Source organism: Carcharodon carcharias, chromosome 8 (genome assembly GCF_017639515.1).
Source record: "Carcharodon carcharias isolate sCarCar2 chromosome 8, sCarCar2.pri, whole genome shotgun sequence".
NCBI lineage: Eukaryota > Metazoa > Chordata > Chondrichthyes > Lamniformes > Lamnidae > Carcharodon > Carcharodon carcharias.
This window is the reverse complement of record NC_054474.1, coordinates 140,637,241-140,660,844: the sequence shown is the minus strand read 5'-3', so window position 1 is coordinate 140,660,844 and position 23,604 is coordinate 140,637,241. Positions and strand designations below refer to the sequence as shown.

The 23,604-nt window shown below is 41.8% G+C and overlaps 1 protein-coding gene across 3 annotated transcripts in view; it reads left to right on the top strand.

The window, feature by feature from the left end:
- The first annotated feature begins 75 nt into the window (after positions 1–75).
- Positions 76–23,604, top strand: part of si:ch211-282j22.3 (ER degradation-enhancing alpha-mannosidase-like protein 3) — a 73,514-nt gene continuing 49,985 nt past the window's right edge. The window contains exons 1-6 of one of the 3 annotated variants that reach the window (XM_041193096.1): positions 76–595; positions 5,326–5,371; positions 12,319–12,419; positions 17,387–17,426; positions 20,295–20,407; positions 22,578–22,731. In XM_041193096.1, coding sequence (XP_041049030.1) covers positions 498–595; positions 5,326–5,371; positions 12,319–12,419; positions 17,387–17,426; positions 20,295–20,407; positions 22,578–22,731 — 552 coding nt within the window. In that variant the 5' untranslated portion in view covers positions 76–497. Of the gene's footprint in view, positions 596–5,325; positions 5,372–12,318; positions 12,420–17,386; positions 17,427–20,294; positions 20,408–22,577; positions 22,732–23,604 lie in introns of those variants that run through there. The other 2 variants (XM_041193095.1, XM_041193097.1) reach the window with 2 other exon arrangements.

Below are 23,604 nucleotides of genomic sequence, written 5' to 3'. Positions count from 1 at the left end.
CGCAAGGTCTGCTGGTAGTTGTAGTCCAGCCTTTGACTGCTCCCAGCAACTACATTTCTTTTTGGCAGCTATTTGCGTCGGTGTTTTAGTGAATTCCCACCGAAACGTTTTCGAGTAGAAATCAGCGGCCGTATTGCCTGAAGGGACCATTGAAAGAGTCATCAGATGGAACTACAAAGCCCAGAATGCCAGTGTTTAGGTGCCCGTATCGAGGGAAGGGACAAGGCTGGGTTTAAATGGACAGGATGTGGCTGGTGTTGCTGAGCAGAGGAGGAAGAGATTGGAGCAGTGACCGGTTCTAGGAAGGACTTGTCACCCTTTACACTGTCTCCTGAACCATGAGGGCGTGTTAGACGGACCTGCTGACAGACTGGTGGGGTGAGGTGGGGGTGAGAAAAAGTCCTTCTCAAAAATGGGAGAGTTTGCAGAGTAGCTGATGGTCAGGCGACTGTGACGCAAGCTGGAACCCTGCTCCAAACCTCCCAAACTTCATCAACATGGGTTTCACACTCAGGCTGTTGGCATCCTTAACCTTCAGCTGGGTGTGTTTCCATCTGGTGCTGGGAATGACAGATCAGGAAAAAGGGACAATCAGGTACGATTTTAAATTCTGGTGTTAACTGGGCCTCTGTAGTACTGCACTTTGGTGCCATGCTCATCCCAGCTGTCATGCTTTGATAGTTGAGAATTTAGTTTTGAACCAAATGATAACTGGTATTGTCACTAAAAATAACTTGAAGCTAAATATGGCAAAGCTTCTTTCAATCTAGTGTAAAACAGTTTTCCTGCTTCTCCAACTAAATTGCTTGCTGTCTTCATTATAAAGTTTGGTCTTACATTTTTCTTTGCAAAAGTCACTACAATATTCTGCAATATATGATTTTAGTGTTTTGTTCGATATTTCCTTTTGCCCTTTTTCATCTGTTTGTGACAGGAAATGAATATTTTTCATTCTGTAACTTGCAAGTGCCTAAAAAAATGAAAAATGCTCTTAAGTACCTCCATGCAGGAGAAACTGGATAGGAGGAGAAAAAGATAATAGGAGGCCAAATAGATAAAAGGATAAAAATTTTATCAAAGAGAGAGATTTTCAGGAGTAAAGGGATTTGAAAAGGTTTAGAAAGTTTTTTTTAGGATGGGAATTCCTGAGGGTGGGGCCCAGGTAGCTGAAGGAATTACCAATGGTATGGTGAATAAAAGGCAAGTCAGAGGCAAGGAATTGAATTGCAAGGCTGGAGGAGGTTAGACATGGGGAGGGTCAAGGCCATAAAGGGATTTAAACAGGATCAACATTTTAAATTAGAGGAACTGAGAGGCAATGTAAGTCAATAAGGGCAGTAATGATATGCAGCGAACATTGTGGTCTCCTTTCAAGCAGTGGGGAATGGGGAAACAAAATAGGGACTGGATTTAATGGCACTGCTGACCTCGAAGAAAGCTTCCCACAAAGATCCAGCAATCTTTGTAGTGCAGGTTTTCCCTTTCCCATTGGCAGTTTAAAGCTGATGCCAAATCAAGATATTTGCCAGGTGTCCAGCAAGCAGGGTAAGCAGTCAATCACATTTCAGTATTCTCACACAGCAAAGCAGGAAGTTAAAATCAGTGAATGCTTTCACTTTTGAATTTAAGATTTCAGATATCAAGCTAAATGATTGATTGGATTACAATAGAAGCTAAAAGAAAGTAAACTTAAAATAAGTTTCTTAGTTTTAAAAAAAAATGGATTTTCTTATCATAATGGAGAAATTTGACATTTTCACCAATAAAATTAGCTTTCAGGGCCAGTGAGCTTGTTTAGCAGTAGTAATGAAACTAGTACATCATTAATGACCCAGTTACACTTCAATCAGCAAAGTGGAAGGTTCCAAGGTTTTTTTTGCAGCATAATTAACAGTGTAAAAGTGGAAGATTTTGTCAATTCACTAATTTTCCTCCCCCGCCCCATCTTTCACAAAGTACTACCCTAGGCAATGTTCCTTCTAAATTTTCTTTGTAATGAGTGAGCTACAAACTCCTCTTAGCACTATTTCCTTCATCATGGGCAGCTTACATTTTCAAAACCATTGACTTCCACACAGTTTTGAGTATCCTGTTGATTTCAATATCGATACATTCAGATTGCAGCGCCTGTGCACCTCTTAGTGGAAACATTTCCTTTCTTCACTCACCCTTTTCTCCCTCTCCTTGGAGGTCCCATTCCACCTCCACTTTTCACTGGTCCCAATCCACCTCTCCTCAAATAGTTGCCTTATACTTCTACTCTGCATACCCCAATCCACATCTACTCAGGTACATCCAAATCCGCCTCTCCTTGGACATCCCACCCAACCTTTCCCCACACATGTCCTATTCTCCAACTCCTCACACATCCCATTCCACCTTTCCTCTATAATAGTGCCATTATACTTCTGCTCTTTCATGTCCCAATCTACATCTCCTTCCCCACTCACACCTTCTCCCCAAATATCCCACAATGAGGCTGTTAGCTCCTCTTTCCCACACAAAAGCTCTCACTTCCAATAGAGTAGATGAAATGTGAAAGGAGCAGGGAGGCTGCAAATAACTTGAAAGTCTGGTCATGGATCATAAACAAACTGATGGACCCATTCATCTCTCCAAAGAGTGAAATAAAACTCACTTCCATTATTCATTATCCTAAACAGCTTGAATGAGCTTGCAGTTTCCAGGCTGGTATATGTAGGTCAGTCTGTGCTAAAGCTCGGAGTTCATTGAGCATGCTCCTTATGTATGATCAATAACCAAAACTGCATCATAAACCTGCCCAACGAAAGCATTAGGTGCTCATTGGAACTAACTCCATTGATCAACTTTCTCCCAAGCTATGTTTTTTTTTTAATTGGCTATGATGGGTTGTGACCATTTGTTGTTGTAGGCCTTTTTGGGAAATTGGGCTCCAAGTTGAGTTCTGGGCCATTGAGAACTGCTGACTGGAGGGCACCCACAAGTCTCACTCTAATCCAGGGCTGGAAAGCAGACACACTGCACGGTTCCCGTTGCTTTCATCCAGCTCAGCCCCTCCCCTCACGGGGTAATTTTCCCAAATTTCTCCCCCTCCCACAATTCTTGGCCAATGAATGTGGAGCACCCTTGCCTTTTAAACCTTGGCCTCTCCCAGGCTCAGAGGCCTTGTCCAGCTCCTGGCCTTCTGCTTTCTTGTCGTGTGCTTCTCACTTCCTGAGATACCTGTTCTTCCCCCCCTGCCCCCTACCCATCCCCACCAGCTCAAGCTCACTGGTCCACCAATCACAGATTCCCTCTCTCTCTTGTGCTCACTGATGTTTCAATCACAGCTTCAGTCTTCCCATGCTCTCTCCAGCCACTTGCACTTTTGCACTTGGGATTTGATGCTCAGGCCCACCCTCTGTTGGAGCTCGCTGTTGTGAGCGGTCTGTTTATTTCAGTGTGCGATACTGTTATTGTTTCACTGACATTACCACCGCAAAATCCAGGTGTTTGAAGCTTGTGAAATGAGTGGTTTAACTGCTATGTACTGTGTAGGAATCAATTGTTCCACCCAATCCCACAAAAATATGGCAAGAACTTAGTGTTCTTGATTTTTATTGCTTTGATAGACACACTGGGAGATTGCACAAAGATTATAATCTAGTGAAATCTGTTGTGTCCTCTTTCGCTTCAGTTTAATTTTACCTAAAAAAAAACCCTTTGAATTTTATAGACAGATATTTGTCTGTCATTTTGTTATTTGTCTGTCGTTTGGAGAGACCAAGAGAATATGAGGTGTTTTAAACTATTATCTTAGTAGTTCTTGTGTTAGAGATATGTACAACAAGGTAAATTTTACCACTGGGATACTTGGTCCAATTTGTTTAACGTCAGTGATGATTAGCACAAATTAAGATGTCCACCAGTCCTAGCATTTAATTCAACTTAACTAATTTAGACCAACATGCTCAGAGTATTCCAACTGTACAATCCTGTTTCTGGCTTCCTTCTAATTTGTAGTCTAACAGCTGCATATTAATATTTGGACACAACTTGAATGGAGCTAGTTATGTTTAGACCTCAGTGTCAATATAAAGCAGTTTTTATTTTGTGTTGTGATAACAGTTACCATGACTTATCTCAAAGAATTTTACATTATAAAAATGAATCAGTTCTATTGATGGAAAACTGAATTCCAGTAGCCTTTTACCAGTAGAAAGGCTTTAAGTTCAAAGGTTTTGCTTTTTTTTCCCCGCTGGCAAACTGCATTAGCTCACAGAGTTTCACTGTGCTGGTAAATAATGCTGCATATTCCACAACGATAACTTCTGAAATTCTTCAAGGCAATTGTAAGAGGTCATGGCCAGAATTTTATGTTCGGCGTGCGGGTGCGCACCCGAGCGTAATATGATGCATGATGACATTGGGCGTGTGTCCCTACATCATCGTGCGCTCCCGCAATATTTTGTCTGGTGGGCGCGTGCCGGAGTCGGCTGCGCACCCGCTAATAATTGAAAGGCCTATTAAGGCCATTAACAAGCTAATTAAAGTCAAACTAACGTTGCCTGTCCAACTTTACGGTTGGCGGGCAGGCGAAAAGGCCAAGCGACCTTTATCTTTTTGAGGAAACCTCATTCATGAGTGGGATGAGGTCTCCTAAAGCAAATAAACATTAACTGAAAACTTTATTTTTGAATTAAAAACATGTCCCAGCTCATGTGACAGAGTCACATGAGGGGACATGTTTTTAAAAATTTTTACTGTCCTTAATTTTTTAAAAAAGCGCTTCAATCTCCCTGAGACAGCTCTGTGCCTCAGGGAGATTGAAGCGCTCTTTCACGTGCATGCGTGAATTGCGCACCAGGCCTGCTCTCCCTTCTCCCCCTGTCCGCACAGGTTGTGCTGAGCGCTGCTGCTTGCGATCCATGCAGTGCAGGCCTTAATTAGCCCACCCACATGAAATTGTGGAGTGGAGCTGATCGCTTCCCGCCCACTCCCACCTAGTCCGCCTGATGAGGGAAAAATTCTGGCCCGTGATTTTCATTTTGAACCTGAGTTTGTTCATCAGGTACTGTACTCTGCACAATCCCTTGCTGCTTTTTGGTACAATATGTGGATTTGAAAAAAATAGTAAAATGTTCTAGTAAATCACATGATGCATGTTTGCTTACTGAATATTCATATGCATAACTTCCTTGCAAAAGGGCTTTCATAATTCAGATGGGGCATGGTGTTTTTAACTTATTTAGTATCCTCTTGGTTAGGTAATGTATTTGTTGAGCAGTGTGAATGATTGGTTATGTCTGCTGGAGCAATATTTTGAGACTGGCCTTGACTTTGCCTACCTTTTTTTCTTTACAGGAACCAAGTTACTGAAATGTTTGAGCATGCATACAGCAACTATATGGTAAGCACTTGTTTCATTTTTTTCAGTTGCCTTTGTTTGTTGTCTAGTGTTTGCATTTTTCCTTTGCTCCCTTCAGAATGAGAGTCAGGAAGGACATGGGACTTAGGAGCAGGAGTAGATCTTTCGGATCTTCGAGCCTGCTCCACCATTCAATGAGATCATAGCTGATCTGGTTGGGGTCTCAACTCCAGTTTGTCATCTGCCAAATGACTCCCTAGCAAAGGCAAATAAAAATCCATACTACTTGAGGAGTTAATCCCTTGTTTCTGTTTGACAAAGATTCCAGCAAAATGTCTCCAGCTTTCTGTAAATGTTCCTTGGTAAACCAAGTCTAGTTTTCTGTTGTATCCTTCAGGTATCACCATCTGAGGTCGCATTAATGAGACCCACTGCTATGAATTTTATTGATCCCAACAGATATCAGCCACTATCAGAACTTGCGAACATTGCAAGATTTCTTTTTGTTCTATATACTTTCTCATTCCATTGAAGCCAATAAATTGCAGTTGGTGGTACAGATTCTCTTAAGATTAAAACACTATAATGTAAAGATAATCCCAAGAAATACTAATGGGAAGGTAAGGATATATTTTTACAAAACTGTGCTGCTGTTTTGCCAGCTCAAGATGCAAATTAGTAGTGCGGGCATGTGTGCCCATCATTTTCCATTCGTCACGGTCAAAAAATCATGGACAGTATATGACCGAATTTCCAGTGTGTTTTGCTGGATGCCAAGGCTCCCCATTGGCAATGCAGACATAAAAATTCTCCCTGTATTGTCAACAGGACCTCTCTTGGCCACTTTTAATCATGTCCACCAAACATTGTTGGCACAAAAAGATGTATTCTTTTCTGACTGCTGGCATCTGGTAGCTGTGTTAGGGTACAGAATGGCCAAAGTCAATTCTGTCTTCAAAAAGGTTTAACTAATTGTGTTTATTCACAATAGGATGTTTGTTTGGGTCACTTTTTAAATTGGGGAAAGGAATTGCTGAATGTTGCTGGTTACCCTTTTTGACGCATTACAAATAAGCCAATGCAACCAACATTACAATTTCTGATCTTTGGCCAGATTTTGCGGTCAGCGGTAAACAAATTACATCTGCATTTGTTACATTTGCAGTTGCCCACAGACTTTCTATAGGCTTTTGCATTGACTAATTACTGTGATTAAAAAGCAGAAATGGGGTCATTTCACTGTTTGAAAAGGAAAACATCCTTAATCAATCATATTGAAGGATCTTTATTGAGGCATGCAGAGTCTGAACCAGGAAATCCAAGTTAGAATAGTTAATAGAATAGTTAGAATAGACAAATCATTCAGGGAAAGTGAAATATAGAGAGATAAAAAGACAGAAAGAAAGCACTTTCATTTTTAATAATTTCCAACAATAATTAAAATTCTAAGGGAATGCGCCTCCATACTTGTTAAAGTTAATTTTCAGATTTACTTTCTAATAATGATAAGCAGCATTAGACTCATTGGGCGGGATTATCCCATAATGAAACTAAGTGCGGTGGCGGGCGGTTTCAGCAGTGCCCAGCGCACTGTCTGTAATGGCGGCAACTCGCATCTGATTCTGTGCTTGCAGCCTCATTAATTATGCAGAGGCACGCATCAGTCCAAATGACTTGGCAGGTCGAGAGCTGATTCGTCCACTCCAAGTCAGCTGGTGGGCTCGAAAGTCCAGGTGCCATATTTAAATGCCAGCCCAACAAACAATCTCACGTTCTCCAGCCCATCAGAGATGTCTAGCAGCCAGGAGGGGAGGGCTGAGAGTCTGAACAGAAAGGTACCATCCCATTTCCTGCACCAAGCCCTCCAGACCTTGATCAGAGGGGCGCAGGTGCAGAGGCAAGTGTTCTATCCCAGGGATGGCTGTAGAAAGCATAGCACCCTCATCTCTCCAGCCTGGGAAACTGTCGTGGAGCAGGTCAGTGCAGCTGGCACCCGTGCCTGAAGTGCCCCCCAGTGCAATAAGAGGATGAATGGCCGCTTCGACATCCTTCAACATCAAACTCTTAACATGGCATCATGCACTCAAACAGATACACTCTTCAGTGGTCTTGCGCAACCATTAGTGGGGGCACATACTAACACTCAATCACTCACCGAGACTTTCACGTTACCACCATCCCATCTGCACCATCCCCTGCAGGAGTCAGGGCAGGGCCCTCGGGCACCCATATGGTGGATGAGTGTCAGTCAGAAACCCTGGGAGACTCCTTTCAGGACAATCCAAGAGTGTGCAGCTGCACAAAGCCCCCTCTGCCTGTGACCCCATCCACTCCAGCTTCTCGGGCCGCAGAGGGCACTTCTTCCCCTAAGCAGGTGACCCTTATCAGGTTGGGGCCTCCAGGCCGTGGGCCATCAGAGGACATCACCAAGGCCATCATGGACATCAGAGCGTAGCAGGCTGCCTCCACCTCTGCTGTGGATGTGGGAGTTGCACCCTGGTGTAGTGTTAGAGTTAGGAAAGTTAAGAAAAGTTGATGCCACTTTTGGGTCATGGGTGTGCTAGACGTGTAAATAAATTGCACTTTTGTTAATACATTTGATATGTGACTATTTCTCTCAACTTTGTGATTTTGTACTTTGGAGTACTCTTATTTCGAGGTTTAGCCTTCCTCCCACTCAGTGTCACACTGTGAGACTCACCTTCCTGTGATGTCAACCTCAGTTGAACTAGTATTCAGACCCTTTGTGTGATGTCAGGGAGATGTGTTTAAATCTTTTTTGCAAGCGTGTGATGTAAGCATTTCTAACCCTTCTTCCTCAAAGAACACCGTTGAGCGAGGGCAGCTCATCAGCATTGATAATCTAGTGGTATGTGTGTCTCCTCAGTCGAGTGGCAGAAGAAAAGACATGCATGGGAGGAGGAGATCCCTAGGCATGTCCACATTTCACTCATAGGCGTGTTTGTATCATTAGATGGCGGCGAAGTCTTCAAGACTTCTCTCACATCGCACTTCTTCCTAAGTGGGTTGTCAGTTCCCAGAGTGAGTTCACTCACAGGGCGCCATGGACCAAAGCAAAGATCATGGCCTGGCTTCACGCGGCAAGTGTGAATGCAGGACTCGTTCTCGCTGCAAGTGGGTGGACATCCCTGAGTTGAAAGAAGATGGCATTGAGGGCTAGGAGAGATGTGGCCATATTTCCTCACTTGACTTTACTCTTCCTGGAGCCTGTCAATGATTAATGTATCACAGGCACGTCTCCCATGTCTTCCTCCACGGCGTCATCATGCTCGTACTGACCCTCAGCAGCCTCCTGTGGTTCCTGGGCCTGGATCTTCATCCTCCGATGAGCACTCATCCTCCTCCAGGTCATCCTCTGGCAGGGGGTCATCTCTTTGTATAGCCAGGTTGTGAAGGGCGTAACACACTGCGATGATGCAGGAAACCCTGTCTGCGGTGCATTGGAGTGAGCCACTGAGTGGTCCAAGCATCTGAAATGCACCTTTAGAAGCCCTACGGTCTGCTCGATAAGGGTTGCATGTGGAGTTATGAGCAGCATTATACTTCTCCTCAGAATGACTGAGGGCAACGCACCAGTGTCATCAGCCAGTGTTTCAGTAGGTACCCCTTAAGCCCAAGCAGCCATCCCTGTCGACGTAATGACCCCTCGAAAATCTCAGGTGCCTGAGAGTAACTCAGGATGTAGGAGTCATGGCAACTCCCAGGGTACCATGCACAAACATGTAATATGTGCTTCCAGTGATCTCACACCAGTAGTACATTTATGGAATGATAGCCCTTGCGGTTTATAAACAATAGGGCCTGTTGCCATGGAGCCTGTATAGTCACATGGGTGCAGTCTATTGCATCCTGCTCTCTTGGGAAGCCTGAGATGGCGGTGCAGCTGGATAATCTCGCAGCCTGGCTATCTTCATCCAGAACAAACCTGAAATAATGATGGGCCTTCCTGTGAAGGGCATCTGTGACCTCCTTTGTGCATCGATGTGTTGCAGACTGAGAGATACTGCACAGGTCGCCTGTTGATCCTTGGAAAGAACCAGAGACGAAGAAATTGAGTGCTACGCTCACCTTCAAAGCCACTGGCAGGGGATACCCTCCAATTCCACATGGTGTCAGGTCTTCACGAAGATTGTGGCATATGTGATGTACCAGGTTTTAAAACAAGTGCAGACGTGCACAGCATTGCTTCTCACTCATTTGTAAAAAGGAGACTCTTGGATGATAAACACCAGGTCCAGCGAGTTGGCCCTGTTATCTGGGTCTCTCCTCCTGACCCTCCTATTCATGCTGTGGCTTTGCTTGACCATGTCCCTCTGCTTGAATTGCATGTGGAGTCACCACTCCCTCCTTCGCATTAGGACCCTGACAAAGGCAGCATTGAGCCCTGGATCCATATCTGCTTTTGCCTTCTGTCTGAAAGGAAACTTTTAAAACATTAATGATTCAAGGGGCAAGAAAGCGAAGCTCAGAAGGTGACACATTTGGAAACAGTAAGGGTCCGTAGTTTTTCCTGCCCTACTTGCATGATGGCTGATGCCGCCTTGCCCCTGAGACACTAGCACGGACGCTGAGGTGACCAAGAGGCATCGCAGATATGTAACATCTTGAGCCCTGCGTAGGATGCTAAAGTTTAAGTGAGATGAGTGACCCAACCAAGCTCTGTGCTCCAATCTTTGATGTGGCATATTAATAACCAAACAGTTGCTCATGGTCAATGAGTGGATGCTCTTTGTTCCAGTAGGAGTGTCACATCCGTTAAACATGTGGCAGGCCTTCATTGATGGGATGCCATATATCATGCAGCTGTGCTTCCTTCACTATTGCCTACATTCCCAAATTCTACATTCCTATGTGTTACCCTTAAGATGCAACAACTGTGATGCGTAGCCAGAGTTGTGAGCAGCCCTTTAACAGTGTTAATGAAACCATTGGCTCTAAGTGGCTTTCATCGCAAAGAGGTATTCCTCCTTTTCTTTCTAGGCAGGCTCCTGTGGCAACAAGAGGTTAGAGGGCAACCCCAGAAAGGCCCCCATTGTGTTCACCCTTCCCCCTCACTGCCATTCCATTGCTTTCCCTTCCTGTTGCCCACATCGTGTTCGTCAACCTAACCCTAGCCTCACAGCTCACCCCCAGTTGAAGTGCTGGTCTCTGAAAGTGTAGGGCTGTATGAGTAACACAGCACAGTGGTGTTCCTCGGGACAAGGAAAGCAAAGAGAAGGAGCAGTCCAACCCTACAGCCCCAACAGAGTGCTATGGCAGGTATGTTCCACTCACCTGGAAGTTACCATTGAACTGAGGCCTGACTTGTGCATGCCACCCTTTTTCAAACTGATTTGAGGACAACATAATTTCCCACTGTGATGGAAGATTGGAAGGCGTGACAAGATTCCGGCGAGCAACTGTTCTAATGAGCATTCATGACATGCTAATAAATGCAAACGGCGTTCACGTCACTAGTTGGCGGGATTACCAACCCGCCATAGACACATCGTTGGGAGAATTACAGCTTGTTTTTATGACAGCGTATTTGTGACTTATTGCCTGCCGCTGAATTCTCCACTCCCACCTGCCATGAAACCTGCCACAGGCGGGATGGGAAAATTCAAGCCACTGTTCCTACCACAAAATCTGAGCCAATATGTTTCTTTACATTGTGTGTTCTATCTAAACTCTGTAATTGTTTTTTTTTCTGTGTACAATCCTTATTTCACAACAAAATATTCTTTAGCTCATTTTCTGTCTTCATTATGCTCAGAAAGGAAAAGCACATCTTTGCTGTGGTTAAAAGTCTTGTTAAGGTGCGCGTAATATACATCTTGTGAAGAGTCATTCGGACTCGAAACGTTAACTGTGTTCCTCTCCGCAGATGCTGTCAGAACTGCTGAGTTTTTCCAGATATTTTTGTTTTTGTCTTGTATAAATGTTGTGCTTGTATAAAATTGGCATTGCAAAAGGATTAATCGTTTAAATCCTTTTTTTTAACATGAGCTTCCTTGGAAAGGTATTTTAAATAGGTATAATTCTAATCATTGTACAGCATGAGAAGTTTGTGGCATTTTTATCAATTAGAATCGCTTAGTTTGATTTTCATGAGGTTTCACATCACAAACCTGCTATGTGAAAACTGCTCTTGAAGTGATTTTTAACTACTTTTCCATAAAATATGAATCACAACAATTGCCTGACATAGTGCACTTGTATACAGTGAATGACCTATTTGTAATTGTACTAACTATTCCCGTGGGAAGACAGCTTGCTTGGTTGGAAGTGTATAAGAGTTGTTAAAAGTATATGAAAAGCTGTATTTCCTTGGATACATTAACTATGATGCACTTTCGGGTTGTATTCTCTTGAAGCAACTAGTATTTGTTCCTCTCAGCATTGCATCACAACTGACAAGTTTACTTTTTTGTGAGCAAGGGAAGTCCTTGAAATATTTCTATGTAACATATAAACTTCAAAAAAGGAGCTGGGAACCAGGTAGAGTAAAGCATTAATTACTGTTGCTCGCTTTTAAGTTCTGGGGCTTGTAATTAAGTGCAGCAGAGATAGAAGACACAAGTTAGCTGAATGGAGATTATATCCAATAAGTGTGACCAATATCAACCCACTTTTTAGTGAGTATGAACCCATAAGCAAAAAGCTGGCTAGAATTCACTTGGCAATCCCAGCTGCAGAGACCATATGGTTGAGGAAATGGGGAATTCACAGTACTATAACATGACACATTGGGACAAACTCAATGGAGCTTCACTCTGCATTTGATCTTGCTGTGGTTGATCCAAGAGTGTTCTGATTCTTGCATTTTGTGCTGTGTTCCATTCACAAGCTCTGGTAGTCTCACATATATTAACATAAAGATGTTACTGAGCTACATGAACCTGCTGGTATTTCATGCAACTCTGACATGTTAAGAATGAAGTTTTGGGGTTTGGCTTTCAGTTTGTTTCCTTCATCTGTCCATTTAGGAACATGCGTACCCTGCTGATGAGTTGATGCCACTGAGCTGTCGAGGAAGAGTTCGTGGATTAGAGCCAAGTCGTGGTGATGTTGATGATGCCTTAGGAAAGTATGTTCTAGAGTTGCACATTTAGAAGTACTGTTGTTTGTGACTATAAAATAGTAAACTGCATAAGAATAGTGAGTATGTTATACTCTTTTTTATTAAATTTTAAATTAAGGTTAACCTGTAAGTCAAGTACATCCAATAAATAAGTTCGTGATCCTTCTATCTTCTGGGCATAAAAAAACAATCTGAAATAATTTTCCATAATTTGTGTATGTTTTGCATATACAGACCTTAGTGGTACTCATTCCCTGTAATGACTATAAATAATATTTGGCAAAACCTTTACTTGGGATATCCTGTAAATAACTTGATGTTGCTCAAAATAACTGTGCTAACAAGATCAACTTTGGTTCGGTGGTAGCATTCTTAGCTGAATCAAAAAGGCACAGGATAAAGCCCCCTCCTGACACCTGTGGACATTGTTTAGGCCAGAGGTGGCAAAACCGCAGCTTGTGAGCCGCATGCGGCACTTTGACAGTGCGGTTCATTCCTTGCGCTGTGAAACCCATCAAATTGGAGGGAGGTAAGGAGCTGGATATAGCCTCGACCAAGAACAGATTCACAGATGGAGAGAATTAGAGGGCAGGCAGCTGCACTGGGAGGAGGGAGAGAGGACAGTTAAGATCAAGGAATCATCCCAACACCGTTGCTAGATTTCTTTTGTAGTTTCCTGCTGGTCTTACATAGGGCCGCATGATTCTCAGCGCCAGTTTCTGCACCTCCCTAACCTACCCTCTCATTACCGGCCCCTCAACATGTGGCCTCAATTTGGAAAGGGAGGAAACAGGTGTAATACAGAACAGGATTGTAAGAATCTACTGAATTGGGACACAGGGACTTTGACTCAAATTTGTTATTCAGTAGGTGGTTACAACTTTTTTTCCAAGTAAAATCAAGCAGTTGATTAGCCCTGATAATTTAAGCAAACATATCAACATATTGAGTACAGGTAGAATGTAACAAATAAATCAGATATAGAAACTAGCATGGACTTTATGGCAATGGAAGTTAATACATATATTAGTAAACATTTGTGCATACATATGCTTTTTATACCATTTGCACTTACATTCTTTTAAAATATATTTCCTCACAAAACTGTTTAACAGTAAAAATGTGTCTGTAAAGGTTGTCCATGTCTTTTGGCTCCCTGAAGATCATTATATATGGCTCTAAGATTCAGAAGGTTTAGCTACGCCTGATTTAGGTCAACACTTGTAGTACTGAGGGAGTGCTGCACTGTTGCCGTTGCCGTTGGATAGCATAGTAAACTGAGCCCACTCTGTTCTCTTGAGCAGATGTCAACAATCCCAAAATGACATTCAAACAAGACCAGTGGAGTTCTTTCGATGCCCTGGAGAACAACTATCCCTCAACCAACATCACTGAAACAGATTGTCTGATAATTGATTTCATTGCTGTTTTACGATGTGCCTTCTGCAAATTGACTACATATTTCCTTATGTTATATTAATGTCTACACTGCAAAAGCAATTCTTTTTCATTCTTGGGATTTGGCATCGCTGCCTGGACCAGTATTTAATGCCCATCCCTAATTGTCCTTGTTCAGAGGGCATTTAAGAGTCAACCACATTGTTATGGGTCTGGAGTCACATGTAGGCCATACCAAGTAAGGGTGGCAGATTTCCTTCCCTAAAGGAATTTAGTGAATTCATTGGCTGCAGAATGTTTTTGGACATCCTGTGAGCATGAAAGATGCTGTGTAAATGCAAGTTGTTTAGATTTTGGTCATCTACACTACACTAGAGAAGATTTAAGGCTGCTAAGAGAGTAAAGGCTGCATGATCTCCCATAAGACACATTGTCCCACATTCTGCAGCCAGCAACAAAGCAACTCGCCACTGACCTCAGAAAAAGCTGCTCACAAAGATCTAGTGACCTCTGTGGCATGGATTTCCCATTTCCCAATGGCAGTTTAAATCTGGTGACAAGTCCATTACCGTAAGGTCTTGGTGTGCAACAAGCAGTGATGTCAACAAACAGTTATGCCCCAAACATAAGTATTTAAATACACAAAACCTGGAAGTTAAAAGCACTTAAAGGCATTCACTTTTAAATTTTGAGATAGCAGAATAAATGTTTACAACAGGATTAAGATAGAAGCTAAAGATAAACAAATGTTAAAAAAATTGAAAAAAATTTAGATTGTTGTTTTAAAAATATCGTGATATTTGACATTCCACAAATATAACATCTTTTCAGTGCCAGGAGGAGTTAGCAGTAGGCATGAATTCAGTACACCTTTAAAATTCCAGTTACACCTCACCCAACAAAGTGTAAATTTTTGAATGGTTTTTAACAGGAGACTAATAGCAGATGAGTAGAAATTCTCATCAGTTCAATTATTTGCGGTCAGGGTAAGCTGGATTTGGTCAACCCAACAGGGTCACACCCGCCAGTCAGAGAACTGGTGGGGAAACCCCATCAGGATTCAGGAATCTCCTGGAAATCCCACCTGCTGCAAGCTGCCAGCCAGTCAGAGGCCAACAGCTCTCCATTGCATGTCAGTGCCACAGGGAGCAGTGGCAGCAGCTGGCAGTGTATCCACCAAAAGCCCAGGCTTGCTGAGGGACCCCCAGGCCCAAGATGAGTATGGCTGGATGGGGATCGTGGAGTGGTGGTCAGAGAACAGAAGGCTCAGAGGCAGGGGGTGGAAATGGCTTTCAGCACACCTCAACTTACCACCCCCACCCCCCACTCCGGCACCTCCCACCCACTCGATCAGGCATAGAGTACCTAATAACGAGGGACCCTCCTTGTAGGCTGCTGGCAAACCCAACACAGTTTGTTGGGTGGCCTTCAGGAGGTACAGGAAAACTGTCCTGCTCCCATTTAATCACTGATCCATCACTGAATTGCAGTACGTTCAGGGATAATTGGCTCATCAATGAGCTCAGTTGAAATCTCTCTGCCAGCAGCCGGGAATTCCGTGTCAGTACTTCCACCCTCCAACTTAATCAGGAAAGGTTTTGCCACCACAGGGAGGTGGATGTGGCTTCTCCCGTGATTAAGTGGGCCTGGCTGCCAATTTCAATGGAGTAATGACAGTCAATGATGATGCTTTCATTGCCATTACCACTGTAAAATCCAGAGCAAGTATAATGAGAAGCCCTAATATTTGTGTTGGTGAAGCAACATAAATTGGCAATTAAGTAAAAATGCCAATTAATAATCATCCATGGCTTTTAAACTTTGTTCTTTAACCATTAACTTTTAAGTAATTAACCTCAAATCTTTGTTCCTTGCAAAGAAATATTGACAATATAGTGGTTATTTTTTTCAATTGGATTTTAATGTTCCTGACAGTAATCTAATTTCAAAAAGAGTTTCTGATAATTCAAAGCCCAAATATAGTTTGCAAAGGCCCACATATGATCTGTCAAGACAGATTCATAAATTTAATTTGACTTCTTTTTATTTGGCTTAGCTCTTTTGAAAATCTTAACTATTGAATGCAGCTGAATAGAGAGTATAAAATAGTTAATTTCAGTCAAAAGAGCAATGGCAGTGCAGACTGAACTTAAATCTTGCCAGTACCAAAAGAAATGTAATTTGCTGATTAAAATGGGAAATTTGGCTCCCAGCCAAAATAATAACTGTAGACCATGCGCTAAATTTCACATCTAAAAATCTTGTCTGCCACTGGGATTTTGTCTCATCAAACCTCCTTCTAAGTAACTCTATTCATATTTACTCTAGAGCGTGCAATGAAAATGTAGTAGTCATATAAAAAGGTTACATCAGCCACGACACCTAGTAGTCAGAATTTTCACTTATTTTCTTTCAAATCCCTATTTTTTTTCTTCTGCATTGAGTACAGATTGACCATGTACAGCAATGTACTACATTAAGGTACAGGTACCGGACCTCATATCCAGGAAGCTCGGGACCAGTCATGCATCGGATTTGGGGATTTTACAGATTTTGGGTCCTAGGCCTAGCATGTACTTATAATACATACAATAAAGAATAAAAGGGTTGTATTCAAATTGCTACCCAGGGCGCCAGTTCCGAATGGTTCTCGGATCCTTCTGGAAGTTGGGACGCTGGATAAGGGGTCCAGTACCTGTAGTGACTCCAAGTACTTAGATGATTGATTTGTTGGGAGGTATATAATCACCAGATTCTATTCATACACATGCCTAGTTTCCTTTCGAAAGGAGCCCTTCTATTAATGAATTACTGAGACCTAAAAGTTCATTTTTTTTTTTTTTCTTCCATGTGTCAAACCAAATTTTCAAAGTTTGCATTTGGATTTCAGAACAAAGTGCTAGGCAATAAAGTTTCTTTGAATGATTGTAGGAAGTTTTATGCTTCAGATCTAAAATAAAACCATTCTGAAATGGTATGACTGCAGTTGACTAGTTCATCCTTTGGAACACTGATGTGGCAGCTGCAAATTCCTGAAGCTGGCTGTCTTTAATACTCAAGGAATGTGAAGTTTGTACTCAGTTGCAAAGTCTGCATCCAAACTTTGATGATTTAGAAACATTTGACAAGGCTTTCCCTTATTTAATACAGTTTATTTTATGTTTTAAGAGCTTCTTAAATATACTTTTGCTAGAATACTTGGTGAATATGCTGTGAACATATCTATCAGCTGCACTGAAAAAAAAATAACATTTTGGGTCATGTTCCAATTAGCACTCTACTGTAAGTTTGCAAAAACTATTAACCCCAAGTGAGATCCACTGCTTTTAAAAAATGTGTGTAGATTAAAACAGGACCTCGGCTGGTGTACCATCCATTTGCATTGTACAGGATAACATGCTTTATAGCAGTCTAGCTGAAATTTTGGCTTGATTTATATTATAACTTAAGAAAATGTAGGTTCACTGACAGTAGAGGAAGGAAACTCAAAGTTTAAAATAAAACACAATTGAAATTTTTATCCATGCTAAACTATTTTTTCATCTTTATCATTTTAATTATGTTTTCATTTCCAGGTTTTCACTCACTCTTATTGATACACTAGATACACTTGTTGTAAGTATTGTAACTTGTTCTGATTTCATGGGGGTGGGGGCTGCTGGGTGGGTAAGGGAAGTGGTTTCCTCCATTTTCGTCTGATCAGTTTAGCGATAATTTTTTGTTTTTCAGCTGAAACAAATACACGAGTATGTGGAAGTATTGAGCTGCTGGCCCAATTGAGTTCAGTGTAAACTAATAGCCAAAATCCATAAATTATTTTTGACACTTGGACCCACACATCTTAGACCCCCTGTAATTTTTTTGCGGTGAGATTCGTCTAACCTTAATTTTTTGTGGAGATTAACGGAATTTATGCCAATAGTTGATAAGAAAGTAATTTAAATGTGGATTCTGTGGTGTTAGGGTTTTCGGGACTGTAAGGGTTGATGTGGGACTGGGGAAACAGTACGCCCACATTATGATGTAGAGGGTCACATGGGAGTAGTAGAGTGTAGGAGTAAGTCTGGGAGAAGTTGGCATGAAGATAGCACCAAGTCAGGACTGTATCCCTGTATATGTATATAGTTATGTGTTAATTGGTTGTTAACAACCATACAAGCCTCTAGACCTCCTCATGAGACAACATACAACCTTACAACAAGATCATTGGAAGATGTTCGCAGTTATTTTTCCTTTAACTTGTTACGACCGGTTGAGGAGTGAACTGGCTCCCCTTTATTGCAGCCCCTTTGGTTAGTCACAAAAAAGATTTTTAAAATTTCCTTTCCCTGTGAATGCCTTTTCCAATCCAAATGTATTTATTTGTTAATAAGGAGCCAATCAAACCAGGTTTTTGTGAATAAAAGGAGTAAGTTTATTAATTGCTAAACTAAAGAAAAGATAATAGACACAATCACACACTCACTCATTCACTCACTCACTCACTCACTCACATGTGTAAGAAAGTTAAAATCCAAATAAAAGTTAAAAGAATATACAATTATGTCCTTTTTCTTGTCTGTGAACATTGCAGCCATTTGAGTTGAGGTGGTTTCCCTTTAAGAATCTAGGGGAGAATTTTCCCCTGGTCGGGAGCGGGAGCCGAGCCAATCGCTGCCCATGATGGGCTGCATGCTGCCATTTTACATGGCCGGACCAATTAAGGTCCGCCCGTGAAGTGTGCCCAGTAGTGCTCAGCTATGCGGGTGGAGGGAGGAGAGAGAGTTGGGGTTGCGCTCAAAAGGCAGCTCCGTGCCTCAGGGAGATGAAGTTGAATTTGAAACTTCAAAATAAAAAAAGTTAAAAATCATTTACATATGTCCCATGACAGTGTCTCATGAGCTGGGCTGTGTTTATCAAATGCTTAAGAAATATTTATTAATTTAATAAACCCTTCATGAAACCTCATCCTGCCCGTAGATGAGGTTTCATGAAAAATGCGAAGACCGCCTGGGCTCTTCACCTGCTAATCAATCTTAAGGTTGGACGGGCAGCCCTGTCAATTTGGTAAGTTAGTTTATTAATGGCCTTAACAGGCCTTTGACAGTTTGGTATGTGTGCAGCCGACTCCGGTGCGCGCCCGCCGAATGAAAGATCGGAATGATGCATGGTGATGTGGGACGCATGCCCGATGTCACCACATGTCATTTTACATGGCATGCGGGGCCCACCCCCACATGCTGAACAGAAAATTCTGCCCCTGGAGTCGAATTGAAGTTCAGGTACTGCACTTTGCTTGAGACACTCTTGGCTTTGGAAAGAGAGAAAGAGAGAGATTCCTCACTGTCTTTTCCAGATGACTTTAATGATTTCTCTCTATTTCTGGCTTTGCAAAACCAGGTCTTAAACCATCTGTTTGTATATTCGATTAACATGCCTCACAGTCATTGTTGTAGACCAAGTAATCACCGTTTTTTGATCTTTCATCTCAGAAACTTTATGACACATTTTTGAGATAGTGTAAATCAACAAGGTTTGGGATTATTTTGTCCTCCACAGTGGGTTTTGAGTGTGATGGGTGTAACTGGCTGGGTAGCAGTTCCCATTGTTTTGACAAAATTACAATGGACTAAAAGTCCAGTACTTCACATTTTTAATGCCTTCCTTTGAAGAGTCGCTGTTTGACGTGGACCTTGACACCACTCAGGTGTGAAATTCCATGCAACACCTCAAAGCAGAGAGGAAAAGTGGTCACTTACAATACAAGACATTAGGTGACTGCTAGGGTATCCATCTTTGGTCAGTGTTTTCTTTTGTATTTTCTTTTTTAAAAAATGGTCCTATTTAAACAGTTAAATGTGTCTTTGGTTAGTTGGTGAAGTTATAGGTAGATCTCACTCAGTCATCATTTCCCACCGCTGTGTCAAACTTAAAGGAGAAGTTTTGCTTTTTTAAGTTGGGGGTGGGGCAAACTACAGTATGCATTGCAATAAATTATTTCTTAATTTTAAATATCAACAGTGAGAAATGTTAAAATCAGGAATAATTAGTTGTGTGAAAGAAATCTAAATATAAACAAGTGCATTTATTAATGTGGTTTCAGACAGATGATGGTTTACCTGAAGTTCAGTGGTCCTCTTCATGCTGTAACTCATGTTGAGTTCTATGAATACAAGTTCAGTGTACTGTTACTTTATGGGGGAAAAGAACAGTAGTTTGGTTGAGAACAATTTTTACTTTGTGTGATCATACAATCCCTTTTGTTTTCTGTCTGGCTGTACTGGGCCAAAAGGGCAGGTGGCCAACTTCTAGGCCATTATGCCATTATGCATTGTCCCCCAGTTGGGTGGCAATACTGAGCTGGGTATGATCACCCATCTAATCTATATTTGGTATTTTTTTCCTACAAGTTTTGATTTTGAGTCTCATTTTGCCATCTGCTTTGCCCAAGCTGTCATTTCTGAAAATTAGATACAGTAGTATTTTATTCTGTTTCACTCAAAGGTACTAAACAAACTGGATGAGTTTGAAGATGCAGTGCGAAAAGTGATACTGAATGTCCAATTCGATAACAATGTTGTGGTCTCAGTGTTTGAAACAAACATCCGTGTGTTGGGGTGAGTAAAGCTCTGCATAGATGACCATTTTTTTGAATTTACAGAACTGGCCAGTTACAACAGTGAAATCATTGACTTTATTAAAGTGCTACCTTTCATACTATGCATTTCTCAGCTTCCTTTTGTAAAGCAGAGTGGCAACTGAACGTCCATTGCCACTAGAGTGCTGGAGAGATTGGCATATGGGGCAGAATTTTCACCTCGGTGGGGGGGATGTGCGCCTGACCCACTCAAGCTTGAAACAAGCGTCCTGACGTCAACTCACAGTCGCACGATAGTTCGGTCAGCGGGTGCGCATGGGAATTGGCAGCGCGCCCGCCGACAATTAGAAGACCTGTTAAGGCCATTAAAGTATTAATTAACTTAAATTTTTCGCTGCCCACCCAACCTTACGGCTAGCAGGCAGGCAGGCAAAAAGACCAAGCGGCCTTTGCACTTTTTAGGAAACCTCATCCATGGGTGGGATGAGGTTTCCAACAGGAAATAAAAGTAAAATAAAAATTTTTACATCTCGTTCATAACATGTCCCTGCTCATATGACAGTCACATGAAGGGACATGTTTTTTAACATTTAAAGATTTTTTTCTTTTTCAGAACTCATCTCCCTGAAGCAGCTCTGTGCCTCATGGAGCTTTTCCCTGCTCACCCCGCCCTGGCACAGGCAGCGTTGAGCACTGCAGCATGCGTTTCATGCTGGGTGGGCCTTAATGGGTCCGGCCCCGATTGTGGGCAGTGGTCGGCTTCCTGACCGCCCCTGCCGAGCCTGCCCGACAAGGGCAAAATTCTGCCTATGGGTTTTCTTTTCAGTGGGTTTCCAAACCTTAACTATGTGAGGGAGGAATAATTCTTGGACAAGTCACCTTAGACTATTGTTACTACATTTTAGCCAGATTAAGGTGAATATCGTCCAAGGCCTGTGATTATACTCTCTCAGGGTGTTTGAGCTTTAAAATGGGGAGAGGAAAGAAAACCTTGCAATCTACTGCGTAACAGAATTTAATCAGCATCATCTTTAACAGCAATACTCTGAAGTATTGAATAACAGGCCGCTAAGAGTGCCAGTGTAATTTTTTTCACTGCAAACAAATGGCTATTTAGTAGCACAATATATTGATGCCATCACATGCTATCTCATAAAAGGTATTACAATGTGGCTTCACAATAGGTGGCTTCAAATTTTCTGCACAATGTGCTTCAAATGTCACACCCATCATTGGAGGAGATATAAAGCAAAGGCTTGACACCTTTCCTGAAGTCAGCTAAAGCCATTCCGGTATACTTTGTAGCCTTTGGCTATAACTGAGATTGATAGACATTATGTTCAGTGATAATATGTGGCACCAAAAACAAATTAATAATTATCAAAACAAGTAGAATAGCAAATTGGATGAAAGCTATTTAGCAACATTTCATTCTGATTCGAATATAGCTTTGGTTGAGCAAACATCAAGGGGAGATGGTGGTAATGTCACTGGTCATGCAATTCAAAGGTCCAGATTAATGCTTTGGGGCCCTGGGTTCAAATCCAATTATTTTTTTAAAAAGCTGGAATAGATAGCTGTCTCAGTAATGGTGACCATGAAACTATCATTGACTGTTGTGATGTCCTCCAGAGAAGGAAATCTGTCGTCTATGTCTGTTCTGGCCTACATGTGGTTGACTCTTAGCTGCCCTCTGAAATGGCGTAGCAAGCCAGTCAGTTCAAGGGCATTTAGGATTAACACCCATGTCCCATCAAAGAATAAAAGAAATATGGGAATTACTCAATTCACAAACTGTTTTCTGTAATCCAGGCAGACTGCATTGTCTGTGTTCTGGCCTACTTTGTTCAATGCTTATACACATTCTGTGTAACTCTTTCTTTTAAGTCTGCACTCCTAGTACCTGTAAACTGGGGTTTTGCACCTGCTCATCAACAATTGTACACTTTGATGGGTGGAAAAATCACAGGCTGGTAAGTGTAGAAGTGAAAACTCCTGGCTTAGAATTCTAATTTAATTAAATAGGACAAGTACCAGCATTATGACAAAGCACTCACAATGCTAATTTAAAAATTAGAGGTTAGTAACTTTTAAAGGAAGCTTGAACTCTGCTCCGTATGGGGACTCATTCGCTACAAAACTGCAATTTCTTTGATACTTGTTGTTAAGAGTATTTACTTCCGTTGCAGTGGGTTGTTAGGAGGTCATGTGATGGCAACCATGTTGAAAAGCCATGGAAACAAGATGACTTGGTATAAAGATGAACTTCTCCACATGGCTAGAGATGTAGGATATCGACTTTTGCCAGCTTTTAACACCACAAGCGGACTACCATACCCAAGAGTAAGTACAAAGGAATAAGTACAATTATGATAAAAGCAAAATACCGCGGATGCTGGAAATCTGAAATAAAAACCGAAAATGCTGGAAAAACTCAGCAGGTCTGGCAGCATCAGTGGAGAGAGAAACAGCTTTAATGTTTCGAGTCCCTATGACTTTTCTTCAGAGCTAAAGAGAAGTAGAAATGTGATGGATTTTATACTGTTTAAGAGGGGGCGGAGCAAATGGAGCAAAATAGAAGGTCAGGAATAGGTGGGAGCTAAGGAGAAATTTGACAAAGATGTCATGCACTCAGGACAAAGGGGGAGGTAATGGTAGTGTTAAGGACTAAAGAAGGTGCTGATAGTGACATAAAGATAACTTTTGGTAAACACCTTGTCAAACACCAAGAGGGAAATGGAAAGCAATGAAGGTGAACCTGGTGAAATAGACAAACGGAAATCCGGTTGGAGAGAAGAGCAGTACTTCTTCAAGGTAGGCATTCCTGGAAGAGAAGTGGCAGTGAATTAAACACTAAGATAAAAGCAAAATACTGCAGATGATGGAAATCTGAAAGTTTGGTAAACACCTAGTCAAACATCAAGAGGGAAATGGAAAGCAATGAAGATAAACATGGCGAAAGACTTACCTTTTATGCCACAATCAGCATCTTCTTTAGTCTTTAACATTACCATTAACACCCCCTTTGTCCTGTGCCCATGACATCTTTGTCAAATTTCTCCTTAGCTCCCACCTACCCCTGACCTACTATTTTGCTCCACCCCCTCTTAAATAGTACAAAATCCATCAAATTTCTACTTCTCTTTAGCTCTGAAGAAGTCATATGGGCCTGAAACATTAACTCAACTTGAAAGGTTAGTGAAACGTTTTTAAAAT